Source organism: Ricinus communis, chromosome 1 (assembly GCF_019578655.1).
Source record: "Ricinus communis isolate WT05 ecotype wild-type chromosome 1, ASM1957865v1, whole genome shotgun sequence".
Lineage (NCBI taxonomy): Eukaryota > Viridiplantae > Streptophyta > Magnoliopsida > Malpighiales > Euphorbiaceae > Ricinus > Ricinus communis.
The window spans coordinates 2,243,632-2,260,298 of NC_063256.1; the positions used below are offsets into that span (position 1 = coordinate 2,243,632).

A 16,667-nucleotide genomic window follows, 5' to 3' on the forward strand; every position below is an offset into this window, starting at 1 on the left:
CACTTATATTCAAGAGTCAAAATGCAGAGTGATACATCTGAGATGCTTAATAAAACTGTCTTTCCTTGTTTAATACTTGAAATTAATGAATGATCAAACACGCAACATCAGTGACATCTTTGTTTTTTGATAATCATCAATCAGATCTGATCACTAATGACATCAAATGGCAAGACTAGTATCTATTTTCTTTCTATTTTTAAAAACAAAATAAAAGTTTAATACTAATATATTAAAAATTATTTGAATACCAGAGCTAATTAGCCACCATGTGAAACAAAGACCCATTTATTGACAACAACAATTCTATAGTTGCTAGTCTGCTCCAATTACATTTGAGTTGTTGATCTGAATCATGGCGCCTTCAGCGCCAATACATTCTCAGCTTTCTTGCTTCTCTTCAATCAACCGTCGTAATCTGCATATCCACCATTTTTCAGTTCTTTTTCCATCTCTTCCCTTTTTCTGCTCCAAGGTAATAATCCTAACCTAAATCAAAATGACATAAATTTGATTTATATGTTGAATCGAAATCGTATGTGAAAGGGGCATAAACAGCAAAACTCCATAATAAGAATACTGATCAAAATTGTTTGTTGGGTTGGTTTTAATGGGTCCAATGGTTCAATCTTTGATATCAATGGCTTCGGATTGTTCGATACAAGTTTTTTGTTCACTTATAAGATTGATCGAGACTCCATTGACTGATGAAATTAAATTGGATGGAAAAACCCCAAGAATTATAAGCCTTTTGAGGTCACAAGATTTATCAATTCAAGTAGCAGCAATGGACTGCATCTGTGAAATTGCATATTCTGGTAAAAAAAGAAGTGATTGAAGCTACGATAAAAGAAGAGTTGATTGAAAAGTTGATGGAATTCCAAAAATCAAAATATGGAGACCACTTGGTCAAGAAAGAGACAGATCAATGTACTGAGAATAGAAATGGAAAAATGTGTGTGAAAGATATAGAAGAAGAAGAAGAAATTGTAAAGATGACCTAGGGTTAGAAATTGGGAGTTATTATATTTCATGGTTATTTATTAAAGGTGGATGAATCATATTAAATAATATAGTCAGCCTGTGATATGTAAATACAGTGAAGACTTACTTTGGACAGCTGAATTTTGTTTGGTACCGTCGAATGAGATAAAAATAATAAAAATGGTAAAAATAAATAAATTAAAGATTTAATAATAATTGAAAGTGTTAAAAAATTAAATACCCAATTTCGCTATTCTCATTCTGCTGCTCTCTTCCTATTCCCCTCTCTCTCTCCCCTCATTTTACTCCTCTTTTTATCATTTTTTTCATTTCCTATTTCTTTCATAGGTCAATGTCTTTTAACTTTGGTAGGTCATCGGTCTAAATTATATATAAATATTTAAATATATTTTAAAACTTTAATGATATAATTTTATATATAAAATAATAAAAATATATATTTTTACATTAATTAAATGTAATTGTCTATTTTCATATAATATTAGCAAAAAAAGAAAAATATAGACTTAAACACTCGAAAAGAAATTTAATTGGACATGTTTGTGTCAAAGCCCAAAATTAAGACGTATGCACTGCTAAATACATAGTCCAATGGACATTTTAGTCATTTTATATAATTATTAGGATTTATATTAAAAGTTATTTATGAAATAGTATTTAGTGGAGATAAAGATACTTAAAGTCTTATCTATTAGATAGACTTATATAAGTATACTTATCTATAGAGAGATTTATATAGAGAATGACTCTCCTCTATATATATCTTTGTAAAATCTAATTCTGAGGGAAAGTTTTCTCCTATCTGCTATCTACACCTGCCAACATTATTCTCTTTATAATTCTCTACAGTTTTCTTAGTTTTCATTGTTTTTTTGAGATCTAAAGAGCTTTTAAAGAAGTGAAGAGTGATGACCAATCATCTTTCTACTTGAAAAAATTCTGAATTTAGAGAGAGCTTTAATTTTCAATCTTGTTTTATGTCTTTCTATTTGATAACATGATCATTGGGTTAAATATGTTATGCTGGTTTTCATAAATATTTAGTTTAGCCATTTTACTTTTGTATGAATCTTGTTATTTATTTATTTAATGAATGATTTTTTTACCTTCATATATGTATTAGTTTCATTTATTATTATTGATTGATCATCATATCAATTTATTAGTAATATTTGCTATGAAAATTTTTAGGTTAAAAGTATTAGAAACATACTTTTTACTTTAATTTATGCTGGTATAAAAAAAACTAGATTGCATCATTAGCTTGAGTGACTTAGAGAAAAGGCACATCACCATCTCATTCATTAGATCTAGGCTTAAAATAAAACAAGGAGATTACTAAATACCGTTTTTAGCATATATTTTTAAATTATAAGTATTTACATTTGCATTGCATATTTATTTATTGTTTTGTTATTTTATTTTATGAATAATTTCCTCTCAACATAATGATTTAGAGTGTTTAGATTTATTTTTATTGTTTTGTATTGATAATTAGTTTTTATAATAAATAACTTTATAGTTTTTTGAGAGATCGACTTTGCAGTGAATTTATCCTTCTTATAGAAACGGTTCCTATACTTGCTATTGCTAAAAAAGATGGGACAATCACTATTTTTTGGCACTTTCATGTTTTTATGTAGAGGCCAAAAATGTGATATTCTCTCTTGTCACCTCAATGGAACTCGGTTGGACTGAGATCATTTTATTGAAGATGATTTGTAGCCTTAAGTTCCTCTTTGTTTTCAGCTCCATTCACGCGGCTTCACTCTGACAGCGCGGTTGGTTAGCTAAAAGGTCTGATCATGGTACCTCGAAGTAGTAAGCCTGGTTCTTTACTTTGGAATTCAAGAGGCTATGTATGACAAGTAAGAAACTAATTTTCAGACTTTTCAATAGAACCAGACAGAAGCAGTATTGGAATCCAACTAGATTTGACAATTATATTTATTTATTCTTAGAATAGATTTCCCATATCTGATAATATGTCAATATTCTTCCACCAAAACATATTTGTCTTCATATATTTTAACTTTTTTATGATTGCATGGTCCATCAATAGATAATTTAATAACGCATTAGGGCTTAAGGAAAAAAATCTTAATTAATTAGTCCAATCAGTACTAAGTTTTCTTTCACGTTTCGTTTAGATATTTATCCAAAATCTTATATACGTAGTGGACAGAAACATTTGAAAGAAATATGAGATTTGAGCCGTAATTCTCACTAAAAACATGGAAAATATGGTTTAACGCTCAGGTCTTTAATAATGAAGTGTAATGCATATATATCCACATCATAATTTATCTGACCCATTCCAAAACTGAATCTTGTTTTATTGTTCTTCTTTGAATAATAAGCATTGCAATTTAAGACTTGGAACTAATTTCATGAAAGAAAAATAAATTACAGAAGATAATCGAATTCATAGAATAATTATATGGAAATTTGTCAATTCTGATAATCTTTATTTCTTAGGAACTCCACAAATTTCTCGATGTAATAATCCTGATGTAAATTGTTATTTCCAAAAACCTGCGCAGCTTCAGATGCACCAGCCCTCAATTTCTTCCCTTCCTCGGACACCATCGCCAGTCTCAAAGCATTAGCAACGCCGTCCCTATTAAACGATCCATCTTCACTTCTCTCTACCTCCACACCCAATTCCTTCTCCACCAAAAGTCTTGCATTCAGCGGTTGATCAATGATAAATGGCAACAAAACAAGACTGTGACCAAATTGCAGAGTTTCAATTATGGAACCCCAACCTGAGTGAAACAATGACCCTCCAATCGCTCGGTGTCCCAAAATTTCCATCTGCGGTGCCCATCCGATGCTTACAACTCCTTTTCCACTTGTCCTTTCTCTAAATCCTGAAGGCAAAACATCGAAACCGTGATTTGCCCAACTGGGTTTTCTTAGAGCCCAAAGAAATGGCAATCCTGACAGCTCTAGCCCATAGGCGATCTCGTAAACTTGTTCTTGGCTGAGCTTAAACTCGCTGCCAAAGCTTACAAAAACAACCGACTTAGTCTTCTGCTGATCAAGCCATTTAAAGACTTCACCCCATGAACCATCAGTGATTTCTCTTGCTTTTGGCTTCTCTAGTGGCAACAGACCCACAGGAACTACGGGTTTTCCCATTAACTTCTGGAATGAATTCAGGGAATCAATTTCAAACTCTGTGCAGCTACGTATGGCTATAGCTTGGCAGGAATTCAAGATTTTGGCCACCCTTTCAGCATCTGTTATTCCTGATGCATTTGTGCCATAAATTCCCTCAAAAGCACCAATAGCCTCATGCTTCCGATAAGCTACTGATGAAGGGAAGTTAATCCGTTCCGCTGGTGAAGTCATACTCTCCCATGATGTCCTCATATTATCACCTGCCAGGCACCCAGGATCGCAAAGAAATAGGTATGCAGAAGCGGAATAGACGGAGAAATGCATCAGAGGAATTTTCATTTCCACGGCAATCTCGACCATCCAATGAGGAATCACGTCGATGATAATCCAATCAAGTTGTTGGTCCATAACATACTGTTTTAGGGGGTATTGAAGAAGATCATATGCAATCTTCAGGTGATCAATTTTATCAGAGGGAAGGTCCACAGTAGCCTCTGCGCCTATTGGCAAAGATTGACTTTCTAAGGTTGGCAAAGGAATCTCCACCAACTTTATCAAAGTTTCCAAGTTTTGAGGAATTTTGGGGAGTCTTCGGATATTGTTTGGAGTTGATACAAAGGAGACACTAACTCCGGCTTTGGCCAAGGCTATGGAGAGTTGAAAGAATGGAATCAAGTGCCCGAAAGCAGACCATGGAAGTATCATCACATGAAGGTTTTTGGCCATTTTTGCCATTAAAGAATCACTGCAATTCCCAAAATTGATGAGACGGATGTATTATATATAAACAATTTTTGATTTTGTAAACCTAAGCATGCATCTGGATAAAAGTTAAAAATCTTTATAATAAATTGTTGTCTCGTAGCTTAAATTGGCTCAAGAGAGATATCAACATAAGCAATTACCCGCACAGGGGAGTAAAGATCCTAACCATATTGTCACGACCCCATCTGTGGGCCCGTGATCAGCACTAGTGAATGGGTAGGTGTAAGGCCACTGAATCCCGTAGTAAGCCTGACACTCACTGACTTAAATAAATCTCATCTCAATTAATATTATTGATGCCACAATTTTATCTTAACAGTTAAATTTTACACAATTAATTCGGTCTGCCAAAAGAATTTGGCGAGACCCGAAACTCAGAAAATTTACAACTGATACATCTACTATTACTACTGCGGAGAATCTAAGATTTTATAAATTAACATACCAAATCAAATACATCACCCAATAATGAAGGAGTCGAGTTACTAGATAAGACCGTAGGAAGACTAACAGTCACAGATCTGAAAAAAAAAAACAGTAAATTGAGACTGTCAGTATCGAGAGTGAGTTAAAATCATATATCCAAAAACAGTTACATATACTTCGACCATACATTCATTTAATTTGAAATAAACATTAAATCATGTAAAACATACGTGTCATGCCATGCTTAAACAAAATAATTTCACACACAACGGGACAGAGTACTTCAGTAGAACTCTAATCCCCACACAAACATCTTGATCAATCTCCATACTAACATTTTGACTAATCTCAACTCTAACATCCCCACTAATCTCATTCCAATAGGACTGGCAATCCGACAAACAATTAATTTTGAGATGATCTGTTTCTGTTACACATCTTTTTCCCTTTGCCCTGTCTCATGTCTGGTTGCTATTTAAGAAATCTCAACAATTATGTCATTGGAAAGTTGGCTGATTAGCCATACCTCTCGTGGATCTTTTCTTTAGAATGATAATTGAAATTATTAATGGAATTCTTAAATAATATATATATATATACATTATAATTGACACAGCATTTTTAAAAGATGCAAGTTATTTTAACATTTATCTAGTAATTAAATTAATCATAAAATATCTCTATAAGATTTAAAGGAAAAAAGATCTCACGTATCCATTTGTTTAGCATCATTGCACTATTATTAATAATGATGTTATTAGTCTCGTTTAAGTGACAAAGTAGGTGGCACACTCCAAATTGAAAGTGATATCTTTTACACTACATATATTTTTACAATAGAAATGTGTTTTTGTAGTATGGAAAGATATTTTGTGATTCTTTTGGTTTCGTTATAAATATAAAAAAGATTATTTTATTTTTAAAAAAGTTAGATTAAACTTGAAATAAGTAAAAAGTTATTATAGAATTTGAAGTAACCATGCCACGACAGGAATCTAGATTTAAATGTTCAAGTGGTTATTTTTTTGAGGATATGTTCTCAAAAGTTTTTAGGATGGTATTTTGGTTGGATTTCTCTTCTGGTCATGATGTCGGTGTATGGTGACGGATTCAGCCAAACTATCTATAGTTCTATAAATATTCTGTAACGAGAAAAAAAGAAAAGGGAAAAAAGGAACCAGGCCATGAAAAGATTCATGGGATGTAAAGCCTAGCAGTAGGAGGACTGAGGACTCATTACAGTTAAAACCCACAAGGATCCATGATGACAATATTAAACTAGTTGAAGGCCCACTGCTTTTGTTGGCCAGAACCTCAAAACCCAAATTCCAGAAATGCACAATGAAATTACTATTATTGAATAATGAAGTGCACCCATATATCCATAGTAAAGAATAATATATAATCTATATGCAAACAAAAAATTAAACTTAATATTTATAATGTAATTTATTTTTGTGTCGCATTTTCAATTTAACTTTAAACACGAGCCACAAATTAAAGGCATTTCCTAGTGCAACCACCCACTGAGATTTTAATAACATCACAAAGGCCAAAATAACCTCCTTTCTTTTTTCTTTTTTTAAGAAAAAAAAAACAGTGTTTCCTTCTATGTAAAGAATTAAAAAAGAAAAAGAGAAAGAAAAGAAGAAGGGCCATGGACCACCTATACAAAGCACAGGAGGAGCAGCAGCATGGTTAAAAGTGAAAACAGTAAAGAATTGTATAATGGGTAAGAGTATGAAATGGGCAATGGAATGATGCAGGCGCCAACAATCCAAAAAGTGGGAAGATGACAGGAAAGGAATTATTATTAGAACAAAAAAAGAAAAGGGGGATACATGTGAAGGCTTTTGGCCTTGAGAAAGCACTCAGTATACAATATCATTTGTCTGTATCTTCGTCTTTATTATTTCAAAGGAAGGGATATCATTTGTCATTGATAGTGCTCCCGTGACTTAACACATGATGATTCCTAAGCTGTGCTTATCAGAGATTTAAACTAATAAATACATTTATCTTTCCCACATCACTATTTCTCCACGGATCTCATCCTTTTTTGTCTGGACTCAGAAGGAATGCCACGACTCAGTTGAAGTATTCACACTCTGCAAAGATAGAGGCAGGCAGGTTACCACTCCATCCCCTCCATGATTAGTGTTCAAGATCTTGCTAATTAATCATTGATATTAATTGAGTTTTTCTGTTCTGCTTCCGAAGATGAAAGTATAATTGTTTAAAATAGGTCTCTTTTGAGACTTAAAAGATAAATACCTAAAAAATAACCTTCATAATAAGATAAGATAGTGAGGCGAAAGTTATCTATATTTTTAGAGAGGTGAATATGATGTCAATTGCAAAGAAGAAAAACAAAAAGGAGTCACGAAAAGCATAATATTACTTTGCTTGTACGAATGATAAGAAACCCAGCAAGCCAATTCGGTCTAGCGATTTCGATGCTGTTATAATCAAGAGCTATATATATTTGGGCTATTTAAGGAGTTCCACAAATATTATGGCCTAAATTTGGATGAATGATGATCCAAGAGAGAATGGCAATGGTACATGGAAATGATGGGAAATGGAAGGGAATGTGGGGTCACTATTTTAATATAGAACCCGTGAAGTGGGACGGCAACAGTGGGATGGTGAAGAGGCGAGTGAGAGTGAGAGAAGCTCACGAGATTGAATACTTTGATTTGAGATGCCAAATTCCAAAAAGTAAATGGAACCCACTACCTGCTTTCCAACAGAAACATGAAATACCCAATTGGATTCATTAAACAAAGGAACCAACCAACCACCTCAACTGTATCATCTCTAATCCTAACCCTAATCCTAACCCCTGATCACTCTCTCTGTATCCAAACTAAATTCTATGAAAACACCCCAAGTACAATTTACAAAGCTTTCCTCTTGTCCTACTTATAAGTTTCAAAACCCCCCCTAAAAAAAAGAGAGAGAATTGGATTGCTCATTGTTGTTTTTGGTTTTAACAAGTTTAGCAAAGACAAAAGCTTTGGTAAATTTATGATATGGATATGATTAGTGGTGAATGTGGAAGCATTAGGCAGTGGAAGCGTGGTGACATGTTAAATGTGGAATGTAATGATTACTGGCATGGATAATGAAAGTGAGTGGAGTATGGGCATCATCTTCCTTAGATACTCCGTTAATTCAACATCTGTTTGATTATTTAGTTTAATGAAATATAATTTACAATCTACTTACTCTAATAGATAATCTAATCAATGTCATAGAATTTAATAATCAGAAATAATCTAGTTATTTCTTGTCACTATTGAATTCTCAATCTGTATGTAATATTTTACACTTATAATTATTATATACATTATTGAGTATTTTATATCCGTATAATCATTCAACAATTGGATAATACGTTCAAAATATGATTAAAAAAATCATTAGTTATTTAGTGATCGGATTGAAATTTTATAATACAAATGCTAGCCTTATATCTATTTCATTCTTTTGTGGAAAAAGTTAAAAGCATAGGTTATTTTACTCCTCGTGAGAGTTGACGACGGAACATTTCAGTTAATATGATGTCAATTGCAAAGAAGAAAAACTAAAAGGAGTCACGAAAAGCATAATATTACTTTGCTTGTACGAATGACAAGAAACCCAGCAAGCCACAGCCCATCACAGTTACTAGTACTACTTTCTCTCCTATAAAAATACTCCTTTTCTCTCCACATTCCCACATTCTACTGCATCACAATGGAGTTGTTGCTCATAAGTTCCATCAAACCTCGGGTAACTCCCTGAACCACTTTCCTTCTCTTATTTTCTCTTAACTTTCCTCCATTTTCTTCACGAAGCAAACAAAAAGCTTTGATGTTCTTGAAACAGAGTTTATAATCTTCCTCAAGAAACAAATGTCTCTATCATAAAAGTTTTCATTTCTTAAAATATAGTTTTTGAAACATCTTTTTGTAGCACTTGTTTCGCTTACAACATGACATTACCAACTTCTTATAACCCTTTAATTATTAATAAGTTACGTTAATAGGCAGAACTTACCTTTTACTTACTTGTTCAAGCAATTATGAACTTGCAGGTAACTAATGTAATTTCAGTGTTTGTAATCTTGGCATTACTGAGTGCTAGAGGAGCAGAGAGCAGAAAGGCAAGGGTTTTAGACTCGTTTGAGTACAATGCTATAAGCTGCAGGGCTCATAGTGCATCAATAACAGATTTTGGAGGAGTTGGAGATGGAATAACATCCAATACTAAAGCATTTCAAGATGCAATTGCTCACCTGTGTCAGTATGCAACAGATGGCGGGTCTCAACTTTTTGTTCCTGCTGGAAAATGGTTAACTGGTAGCTTCAGTCTTACCAGTCATTTCACTCTATTCCTTCATAAGGATGCTGTTCTTCTTGGTTCTCAGGTTTTGCCTTTTTCTCGCAACTCCTTTTTCTTTTCTTTTTCCTGGTTTGAACCGAGAGGATTGACGGGTTCTCAGGAATTCTTTCTTTGAATTTTCGATTTCTTTTTTACTGAGGCTAGTTTTGCTGCGGAGTGACATGACCCTTCCCCATTTCAATCATTTTTGGGTAATAGGAGAAATTCTATGTGTTCATACTCAGTTTGACTTGAATTTTGTTTAGGACTTGAAAGAATGGCCATTGCTGAAACCTCTGCCGTCATATGGCCGCGGGAGGGATGCTGCAGCTGGAAGGTACTCCAGTCTCATTTTTGGTACAAACCTCACTGATATTATTGTTACAGGTACTTAACATCAAACTAAGTCTTATCTATACATTCAATAGCGCCAAGTATTAATGGTCCTGGTTAGTCCGAGTGCGACGATAATATAACTTGTATGCAGGTAATAATGGCACAATTGATGGTCAGGGTGCATTCTGGTGGCAGCAATTCAAGAAGGGCAAGCTTAAATACACCAGACCTTACTTGATTGAGATCATGTACTCTGATAACATTCAGATTTCAAATCTGACGCTTCTAAATTCCCCTTCATGGAATGTTCATCCTGTTTACAGCAGGTACTTTGAACCTCAATATTGCTTTATCACGTCTGCATGAAGCTTTCCACTCCTTCAAATTCATCCACCCATATGTAGCATTAGCTTCTCATGACTAATTTTCTCCCTGTTAATTTGATGTGATCCTACTGTAATTCTGCGATTTCAGTAATATCCTTATACAAGGCATTACCATCATTGCACCGGTTACATCCCCCAACACCGATGGCATCAACCCAGGTTAGCTTAGTATTCCATGGAAAAACTTTTTCTTAATAGTTAATGGGCCGCAGTTTGATTGATCTCTCGAGTTTATCAGGAAATTTTTTTTTCTTTCTTTTTTTTTACTTCGATGATCAGATTCTTGTACAAACACAAAAATTGAAGACTGTTACATAATCTCGGGAGATGACTGTGTGGCCGTTAAAAGCGGTTGGGATGAGTATGGAATTGCATTTGGGATGCCTACAAAGCAACTAGTCATCAGAAGGCTCACATGCATTTCACCATACAGTGCAACAATTGCACTAGGAAGTGAAATGTCAGGTGGGATTCAAGATGTTAGGGCAGAAGATATCACAGCCATCCATACAGAATCAGGAGTTAGGATCAAAACAGCTGTAGGAAGAGGAGGGTATGTGAAAGATATATATGTTAAGAGAATGACAATGCACACTATGAAATGGGCCTTCTGGATGACTGGAAACTATGGGTCACACGCTGATAAGAATTATGACCCAAATGCATTGCCAGTGATTGAAGGGATTAACTACAGAGATATGGTTGCAGACAATGTGTCAATGGCTGCAAGATTGGAGGGGATTTCTGGTGACCCTTTTAAGCAAATTTGCATCTCTAATGTGACAATTGGAATGGCAGCTAAGGCTAAGAAGATACCATGGACATGTACTGATATTGAAGGGATCACCACTGGGGTCAGTCCTCGACCATGTGATTTGTTGCCAGATCAAGGGCCGGAGAAACTTACAGCTTGCGATTTTCCACCGGAGAATATACCAATCGACTCGGTACAGTTTCAGAAGTGCACCTACAGCATGCACTATATGTGAATTTGGTTTCTAGGACGGACAAATATGTGTAGTAGTTTCTCCACCTTGCAGCAGCTATACAGCTTCAAGATTCGGCAGTCTTACGAGAAATCGCTATGTTTCAATGTTTTCTTATAATTAAGAACATAGAATCAAACTTGATATGTACCATATTGTTATATTTGGTTTGAAATAGTTATAAATTATAATTTCCAATGGAACCTGAATGGAGGTGTAGCTTATGAAAACTAAAAGGGTGCTCGGATTTGAGAACAACATTTGATAGGAACTTCACAAGGCATGTTTTTAACATTGTGTCGATGAAACACACAATCAAATAGTGCATGTTGACGAACATCCCATAAGGATACCTAGCCGTTTCTTTGTCCCTTGATCCGCAAGGGTGAAAACTCTCACCTCATAGATCCATGTCCAGGTTCTGCAGTTGGCGGGTCTCTTGGAATCCATGTCTGAGAACAGGAAAAGTTGCTTATTTCAATTTCACAATCACCCGGCAAGTTCCAATTTTGAGTACCAAAAGAGAGGGGGGAAAAAGAAAGAGGAACAGAGGAAAATCCAAACTCAAACGGCTTATCCTGAACCATAATTCATGTTCTTTCAATGGAATAATAAAGCCCCTGCACTTTGTAGGGGCTTGGGCTTTGCTCTTCAGATTCAGCTGCTGCTGCTAACAGCTAAAAGATACAATGGTTAATTTATATAATAGACATGCCAAACACCACCATCTCCTATCCTAATATCAAAAATGCACCGCAAAGTTACTGTAGCCTTTCACAATATTTAGCAAGACACCAAACCAGAAATCCTCATGTTTCAGCAATTCCATGTCAAAAATTGGAAAGAGAAAAAAGAAAGAAAAGATATAAGCCTAGAAATCAAAGAACTTACATCCAAATCAACTTTCAGAAACTGAATTAGGAGCATTGGGTCTCACAGCAATGCAGAATCCCCAAGTACAAACACCCCCACCCCATCCCAAAAGCAAGTTGGTATGCCCATGTGACAACTTGGAATTAAACCTTTACAGATTCTTTGCAGTTAACGTGAACAGAACCTATGCTCCATCTCATACAATTGCTATAAGAGAAACAATCTGAGATGAAACTTAATCAAACTCTTCGTGATGACTGAGTGAATCCCAATATGTTCTTTTCTTTTCCCAGAGGCTATGATGGGTTTTATATTATCATGATGAAAATTGGATTCATGGAATATGTCCCTAAGAGTATACAACACATTATCATACAATTCAAGGATCCGGATTGAATTTTACGGATTCCCTCCAGATAAGCTCCTTGATATTTTCCTCAGTAAATGATGGTTGCTCAAAATCAAAGTTGAAAGGCCTTGGGCAAACAGGCTCCTCATTGATGTCATGAAGAGGTGCTAAGTAAGGGTGGCACAGCGCCTCATCAACTGCAAAGAATCATGTAGAAAAAATGAGAAAAGCTTCAGAAATGAACAAGGTACACCAATTTCAATTGGTCGAGCATTAACTAATATCGCATACTATCCTGGAGAATAAACATGCTTCCAGATTGATTGCAAACTGCACAGCTGATTAGGAAAGTTCTTACAAATAGAAACAAAAGTGAAACTGATTCCAACACAATTATAAGTTTATCCATTATTGGATGCTACAAGAATCACTAAATCTTAACTTGCCAATTGCATTTATTGTCATGGACAGACATACACACACAAAAAGAGGGAGAGAGGGGGAGAGGATTATCACCATCCAATAAAGCTTTAAAAAGAATCTAGTATCATATCACATATTTTACCTGTGATGCGCCGGTTTGGATCAAAGACTAGCATCCTCTCTAAGAGATCGATAGCACCTGAAGACATATTAGGAAATCTAGTAGCAAAATTTTTCCTTGGGTATTGTGGAAGCTGCCTCACATATCTTCGAGCATTGTCACTTCGTAGGAAACCAAGGCTGTTGTCATCTGGTGAACCTATGAGCTAGAGAAATTGAAAATTTGATACATAAGTTATTTCCTCATCATCCGCACTGTTAAAAGAGAACAAGTAATTTGTATTTTTATGAGCCAACTTTATGAACTTCATTCCTTTGTGCATGTTAAGAACTGGGTGCGGTCTAGCAAAGAATTGGTGCTTATTAAGTTCTCACAGTTCAGCAATAAGGAAACCATGCAATCAAGAGAGGCAAAAGAAACTCTAACCTTTTAAGAATCAGAAAAAAGAAGGGGGCAGAGAGAGAAAGATAGACAGGAAGAGAGGAGTCTAGAAAATAAAAAAGAGGGGAGGGGGAAGGAAAAAGCAAAAAGTCACCTAACCTGGAATTACCCAAGACCTAACAATGACGACACATTAGTGAAACAAAAGAATTAAAGTCTTCCACCAAGAACAACAAGAAATATTTAAATCTAGGAAAACAGCAGCGAGGAAGTCCAAGGCAGATTTGATGAGTGATGTCCAAAAAGTACCTCTGTGATTAGTCTCAGCTGATGAACATAATCTTTGCCAGGAAACAATGGTTGCCGTGTCATGATTTCACCTAGTATACAACCCACGGACCATATATCAATTGCTGCAGTGTACTCTGAACAATTAAGGAGTAATTCTGGTGCCCGATACCAACGAGTAACAACGTACTCGGTCATAAAATCTGTTTCAGATGTAGTCCTTGCAAGACCAAAGTCTGCAATCTTAAGGTCACAATTAGCATTCAAGAGCAAATTGCTAGGCTTTAGGTCACGATGCAAAACATGTGCTGAATGTACATATTTGAGCCCTCGCAGCAATTGATAGAGAAAATACTGCAAAAGTAACAATACCAGCAAGGTTGGTAAATTATGTCTCTACATGCTTCAATGATAATTACCAACTGCAAGAGTTCTATGGGCACCATGAAAAGGCAGAACTAGACCTTGAAAATTGGAGGGGCTAATGGTAAGAAAGACAAAATATAGAAGATGCCAAGTTATACCATGCCTCTCCCAACCTAAAGCCAGTTCGTACCTGTTGCTAACTGTGGCCACATTTACCGTATGCTTGGCACTCTTTTAAATTTCATTTTCTATTGCTTTTAGATCAAGAAACATAAAAGAGAGCATACATCTGGTTTTGAACCCACAACGGTTGTGTGTGCAGTGTGCGGCCCACAATTTGCGAGGTATGAGTTTGGCACCAAGTTAAGGCCAGGGAGTATTAGGTGCTAACCCGACAATGATCATCCGTCAATGATTGGTTGGAACGTATTATGTGATGAAGATCAGTATCCATCAATTCAGAAACAATGTAGACATCATTGAAATTCTCCTTCTGGGGAGGTCGTATGATGTCTTTGATAGCAACAATCTGTGGAAACGAAAATGAGAAATAAGGCTTCAATTCCACTAGTTCAGACAACAAAGACTTAGAAAAATTACTGATAAAATAGAAAAGCAATAAGAGCACATTTCTGAGAAAGAAAAAAAAAAAGAGTAAGACCAGATTCATTTCCCATAAATGTCTGATTTTGTTGCTTGCAGTTGGGCAATCATGAAACAAAAACAAAAGAAAGTAACCCAAGAACCAATTGGAGATTACAGCATGCAGTGGCAACATTTATAATCTAGAAAAGTTGCTCGCATCTGTTCAAAAGATGTTCTTTAATCCCAAGAAATATGAATTTAACAGGAAAACAGAAAGTTTAAAGCTACCAGATAAGCCATTTCAGAATCCAACAGTGGAAGAAACAGAAGAAGACACTATCAGATAGCAATATAATTGAGTTCATTTATGAAATCCCGAACATAACAAAAGCAAAGAAACTAACATTTTCATGATCCATGTGGCGGAGAAGCTTAATCTCTCGCAAAGTCCTTTTAGCATCTATGCGGTTGTCGAAAGCATTACCAATCTTCTTAATGGCAACCTCCTCTTGCGTCTCGGCATTTTTAGCAGCACTGAAGGAAATAAAAAATCACATCTTCCTTCACGTTGTTGGTAAGACAAAGAATTGAGTCAAATATAAGGACAGAGTGACCATCATATTTCATCAGAAATAAAAAATTTCTGGACAAGTAACAAAAGCAGAATTTATATGGTTTTTCTTGCGGTGACATTATACAACCAAATGGACATATCACATAAGCATCAACAAGCATGCTGAATGCTTTATATTCCAAAACAATTATAAGCACAGGTTACTGTTCTAATGTACAAGCCCAGAGATGTGCTACAAGTAAAACTACTAATTTCCTTGTACCTTCCAAAACTAGAATTATCTCCATTTAATTCTCAGGGAAGAAAAAAAAAAAAAAAAAATTATGGTAGTTGAAGGTTCAGAGCAAGTTTGGTAAAGGAGTTGAAACAAACAATTAATTACATATATATCAGCGACAAATTAGGAACAAAGAATTGTATGAAAACCTAATAGAATTGCAACATGAAAAAGTCAACGCTATTAGTTTCTGCACAGATGATAATCCTAATTAATTATCTGCAAGCGAAACTCACTGGAACACTTGAGAATCCAGAGCAAACTCACTTGAACAATTATTTGAAACAAACAATAAATAGAGAGAGAGAGAGAGAGAGAGAGGAGAAAATTACCACACAATACCATTAGCACCTCGGCCAACAGGACGAATAGGAGGGACATACTTTCTAGAAACTTCAAAGAGATTGCCGTAAATATTATACTGAACATAACGACCACCGTGAGTTGGCAGTCCCCTTACGTTATGCTCGCTGGAGCCAGCGCTCGACTCCATTCAACCTACTTCGATCAGATTTCCAACGCAATAGCTATACAGCTGGAGAGAGAAAGAGAGAGAATAACAACCAGCTGCCACTTGATTAGAGCCGGACGTGTCGGTAGCTGTAAAAAGTTCAGTCTTTACTTCTTTCTGAACAAAGTTCTATCTTCCTCTTTACTATTAATATTATTAATTATTAAAATAATGTTTATGTTTTCCACTCTATGGACCAGAAGCAAGACAAAAGAAGATTTTATTTTTTGAAAAAAGAAAAAAAAAAAAGGAAGAAAGAAAGATAGGCAGTGATTGATTAATGTGAACTTTTGAACTGGAAAAGCTTTGAGTGACTCGTGAAGAAATTAGACTTTTAAATGTGAGGTTTAGCTGCTTTTTTCTATCTTTCTTTCATTAAAAAAAATATTATTATATTATATTTGGTTGAGAAAAGAAAATTGTTGTGGTGTCATTTGATGAGTGGGTTTGTTGACGATCTTATCGAAATATGGTGCAGCCTGAAAGGACCACGAGCAGACGGCACATATTGGTCAAATGAT

The 16,667-nt window shown here is 35.2% G+C and overlaps 3 protein-coding genes and 1 long non-coding RNA gene across 4 annotated transcripts; 1 reads left to right on the forward strand and 3 right to left on the reverse strand.

Annotated features, from left to right (window-relative positions):
- Window positions 1-272: 272 nt before the first annotated feature.
- Window positions 273-1,289, reverse strand: LOC125371229. Its single transcript, XR_007217504.1, has 2 exons — window positions 1,226-1,289; window positions 273-489 (listed from the first exon to the last, which is right to left on the reverse strand). It is a non-coding gene; the product is annotated as an uncharacterized LOC125371229 (long non-coding RNA).
- A 2,031-nt stretch (window positions 1,290-3,320) lies between these two features.
- On the reverse strand, window positions 3,321-4,914 carry LOC8286668 (putative UDP-rhamnose:rhamnosyltransferase 1). Its single transcript, XM_002511856.4, has one exon. It carries the CDS (start codon window positions 4,864-4,866, stop codon window positions 3,457-3,459), a length of 1,410 nt encoding a protein of 469 aa, XP_002511902.2. The 5' UTR covers window positions 4,867-4,914; the 3' UTR covers window positions 3,321-3,456.
- A 3,985-nt stretch (window positions 4,915-8,899) lies between these two features.
- Window positions 8,900-11,601, forward strand: LOC8286669 (probable polygalacturonase). Its single transcript, XM_048378671.1, has 6 exons — window positions 8,900-9,099; window positions 9,404-9,736; window positions 9,957-10,077; window positions 10,178-10,352; window positions 10,501-10,571; window positions 10,692-11,601. The coding sequence occupies exons 1-6, from the start codon at window positions 9,064-9,066 to the stop codon at window positions 11,399-11,401; spliced, it is 1,446 nt and encodes a 481-aa protein (XP_048234628.1). The 5' UTR covers window positions 8,900-9,063; the 3' UTR covers window positions 11,402-11,601.
- A 663-nt stretch (window positions 11,602-12,264) lies between these two features.
- Window positions 12,265-16,518, reverse strand: LOC8286670 (mitogen-activated protein kinase homolog MMK2). The gene is made up of 6 exons (XM_002511858.4): window positions 15,968-16,518; window positions 15,189-15,318; window positions 14,591-14,728; window positions 13,855-14,187; window positions 13,186-13,369; window positions 12,265-12,817 (listed from the first exon to the last, which is right to left on the reverse strand). The coding sequence occupies exons 1-6, from the start codon at window positions 16,126-16,128 to the stop codon at window positions 12,651-12,653; spliced, it is 1,113 nt and encodes a 370-aa protein (XP_002511904.1). The 5' UTR covers window positions 16,129-16,518; the 3' UTR covers window positions 12,265-12,650.
- Between the last annotated feature and the right edge of the window lie 149 nt (window positions 16,519-16,667).

Excerpts from the sequence above, each read along its gene's own strand:
- LOC8286668 (XM_002511856.4), bottom strand. The coding sequence starts at position 4,866 with ATGGCAAAAATGGCCAAAAACCTTCATGTGATGATACTTCCATGGTCT.
- LOC8286669 (XM_048378671.1), top strand. The coding sequence starts at position 9,064 with ATGGAGTTGTTGCTCATAAGTTCCATCAAACCTCGG. Across the intron at positions 9,100-9,403 it reads TAAGTTCCATCAAACCTCGG|GTAACTAATGTAATTTCAGT; the intron begins GTAACTCCCTGA and ends ATGAACTTGCAG. Across the intron at positions 10,353-10,500 it reads GTTCATCCTGTTTACAGCAG|TAATATCCTTATACAAGGCA; the intron begins GTACTTTGAACC and ends CTGCGATTTCAG.
- LOC8286670 (XM_002511858.4), bottom strand. The coding sequence starts at position 16,128 with ATGGAGTCGAGCGCTGGCTCCAGCGAGCATAACGTAAGGGGACTGCCA. Across the intron at positions 14,729-15,188 it reads GCCACATGGATCATGAAAAT|ATTGTTGCTATCAAAGACAT; the intron begins GTTAGTTTCTTT and ends TCGTTTCCACAG. Across the intron at positions 13,370-13,854 it reads AGCTGAGACTAATCACAGAG|CTCATAGGTTCACCAGATGA; the intron begins GTACTTTTTGGA and ends CAATTTCTCTAG.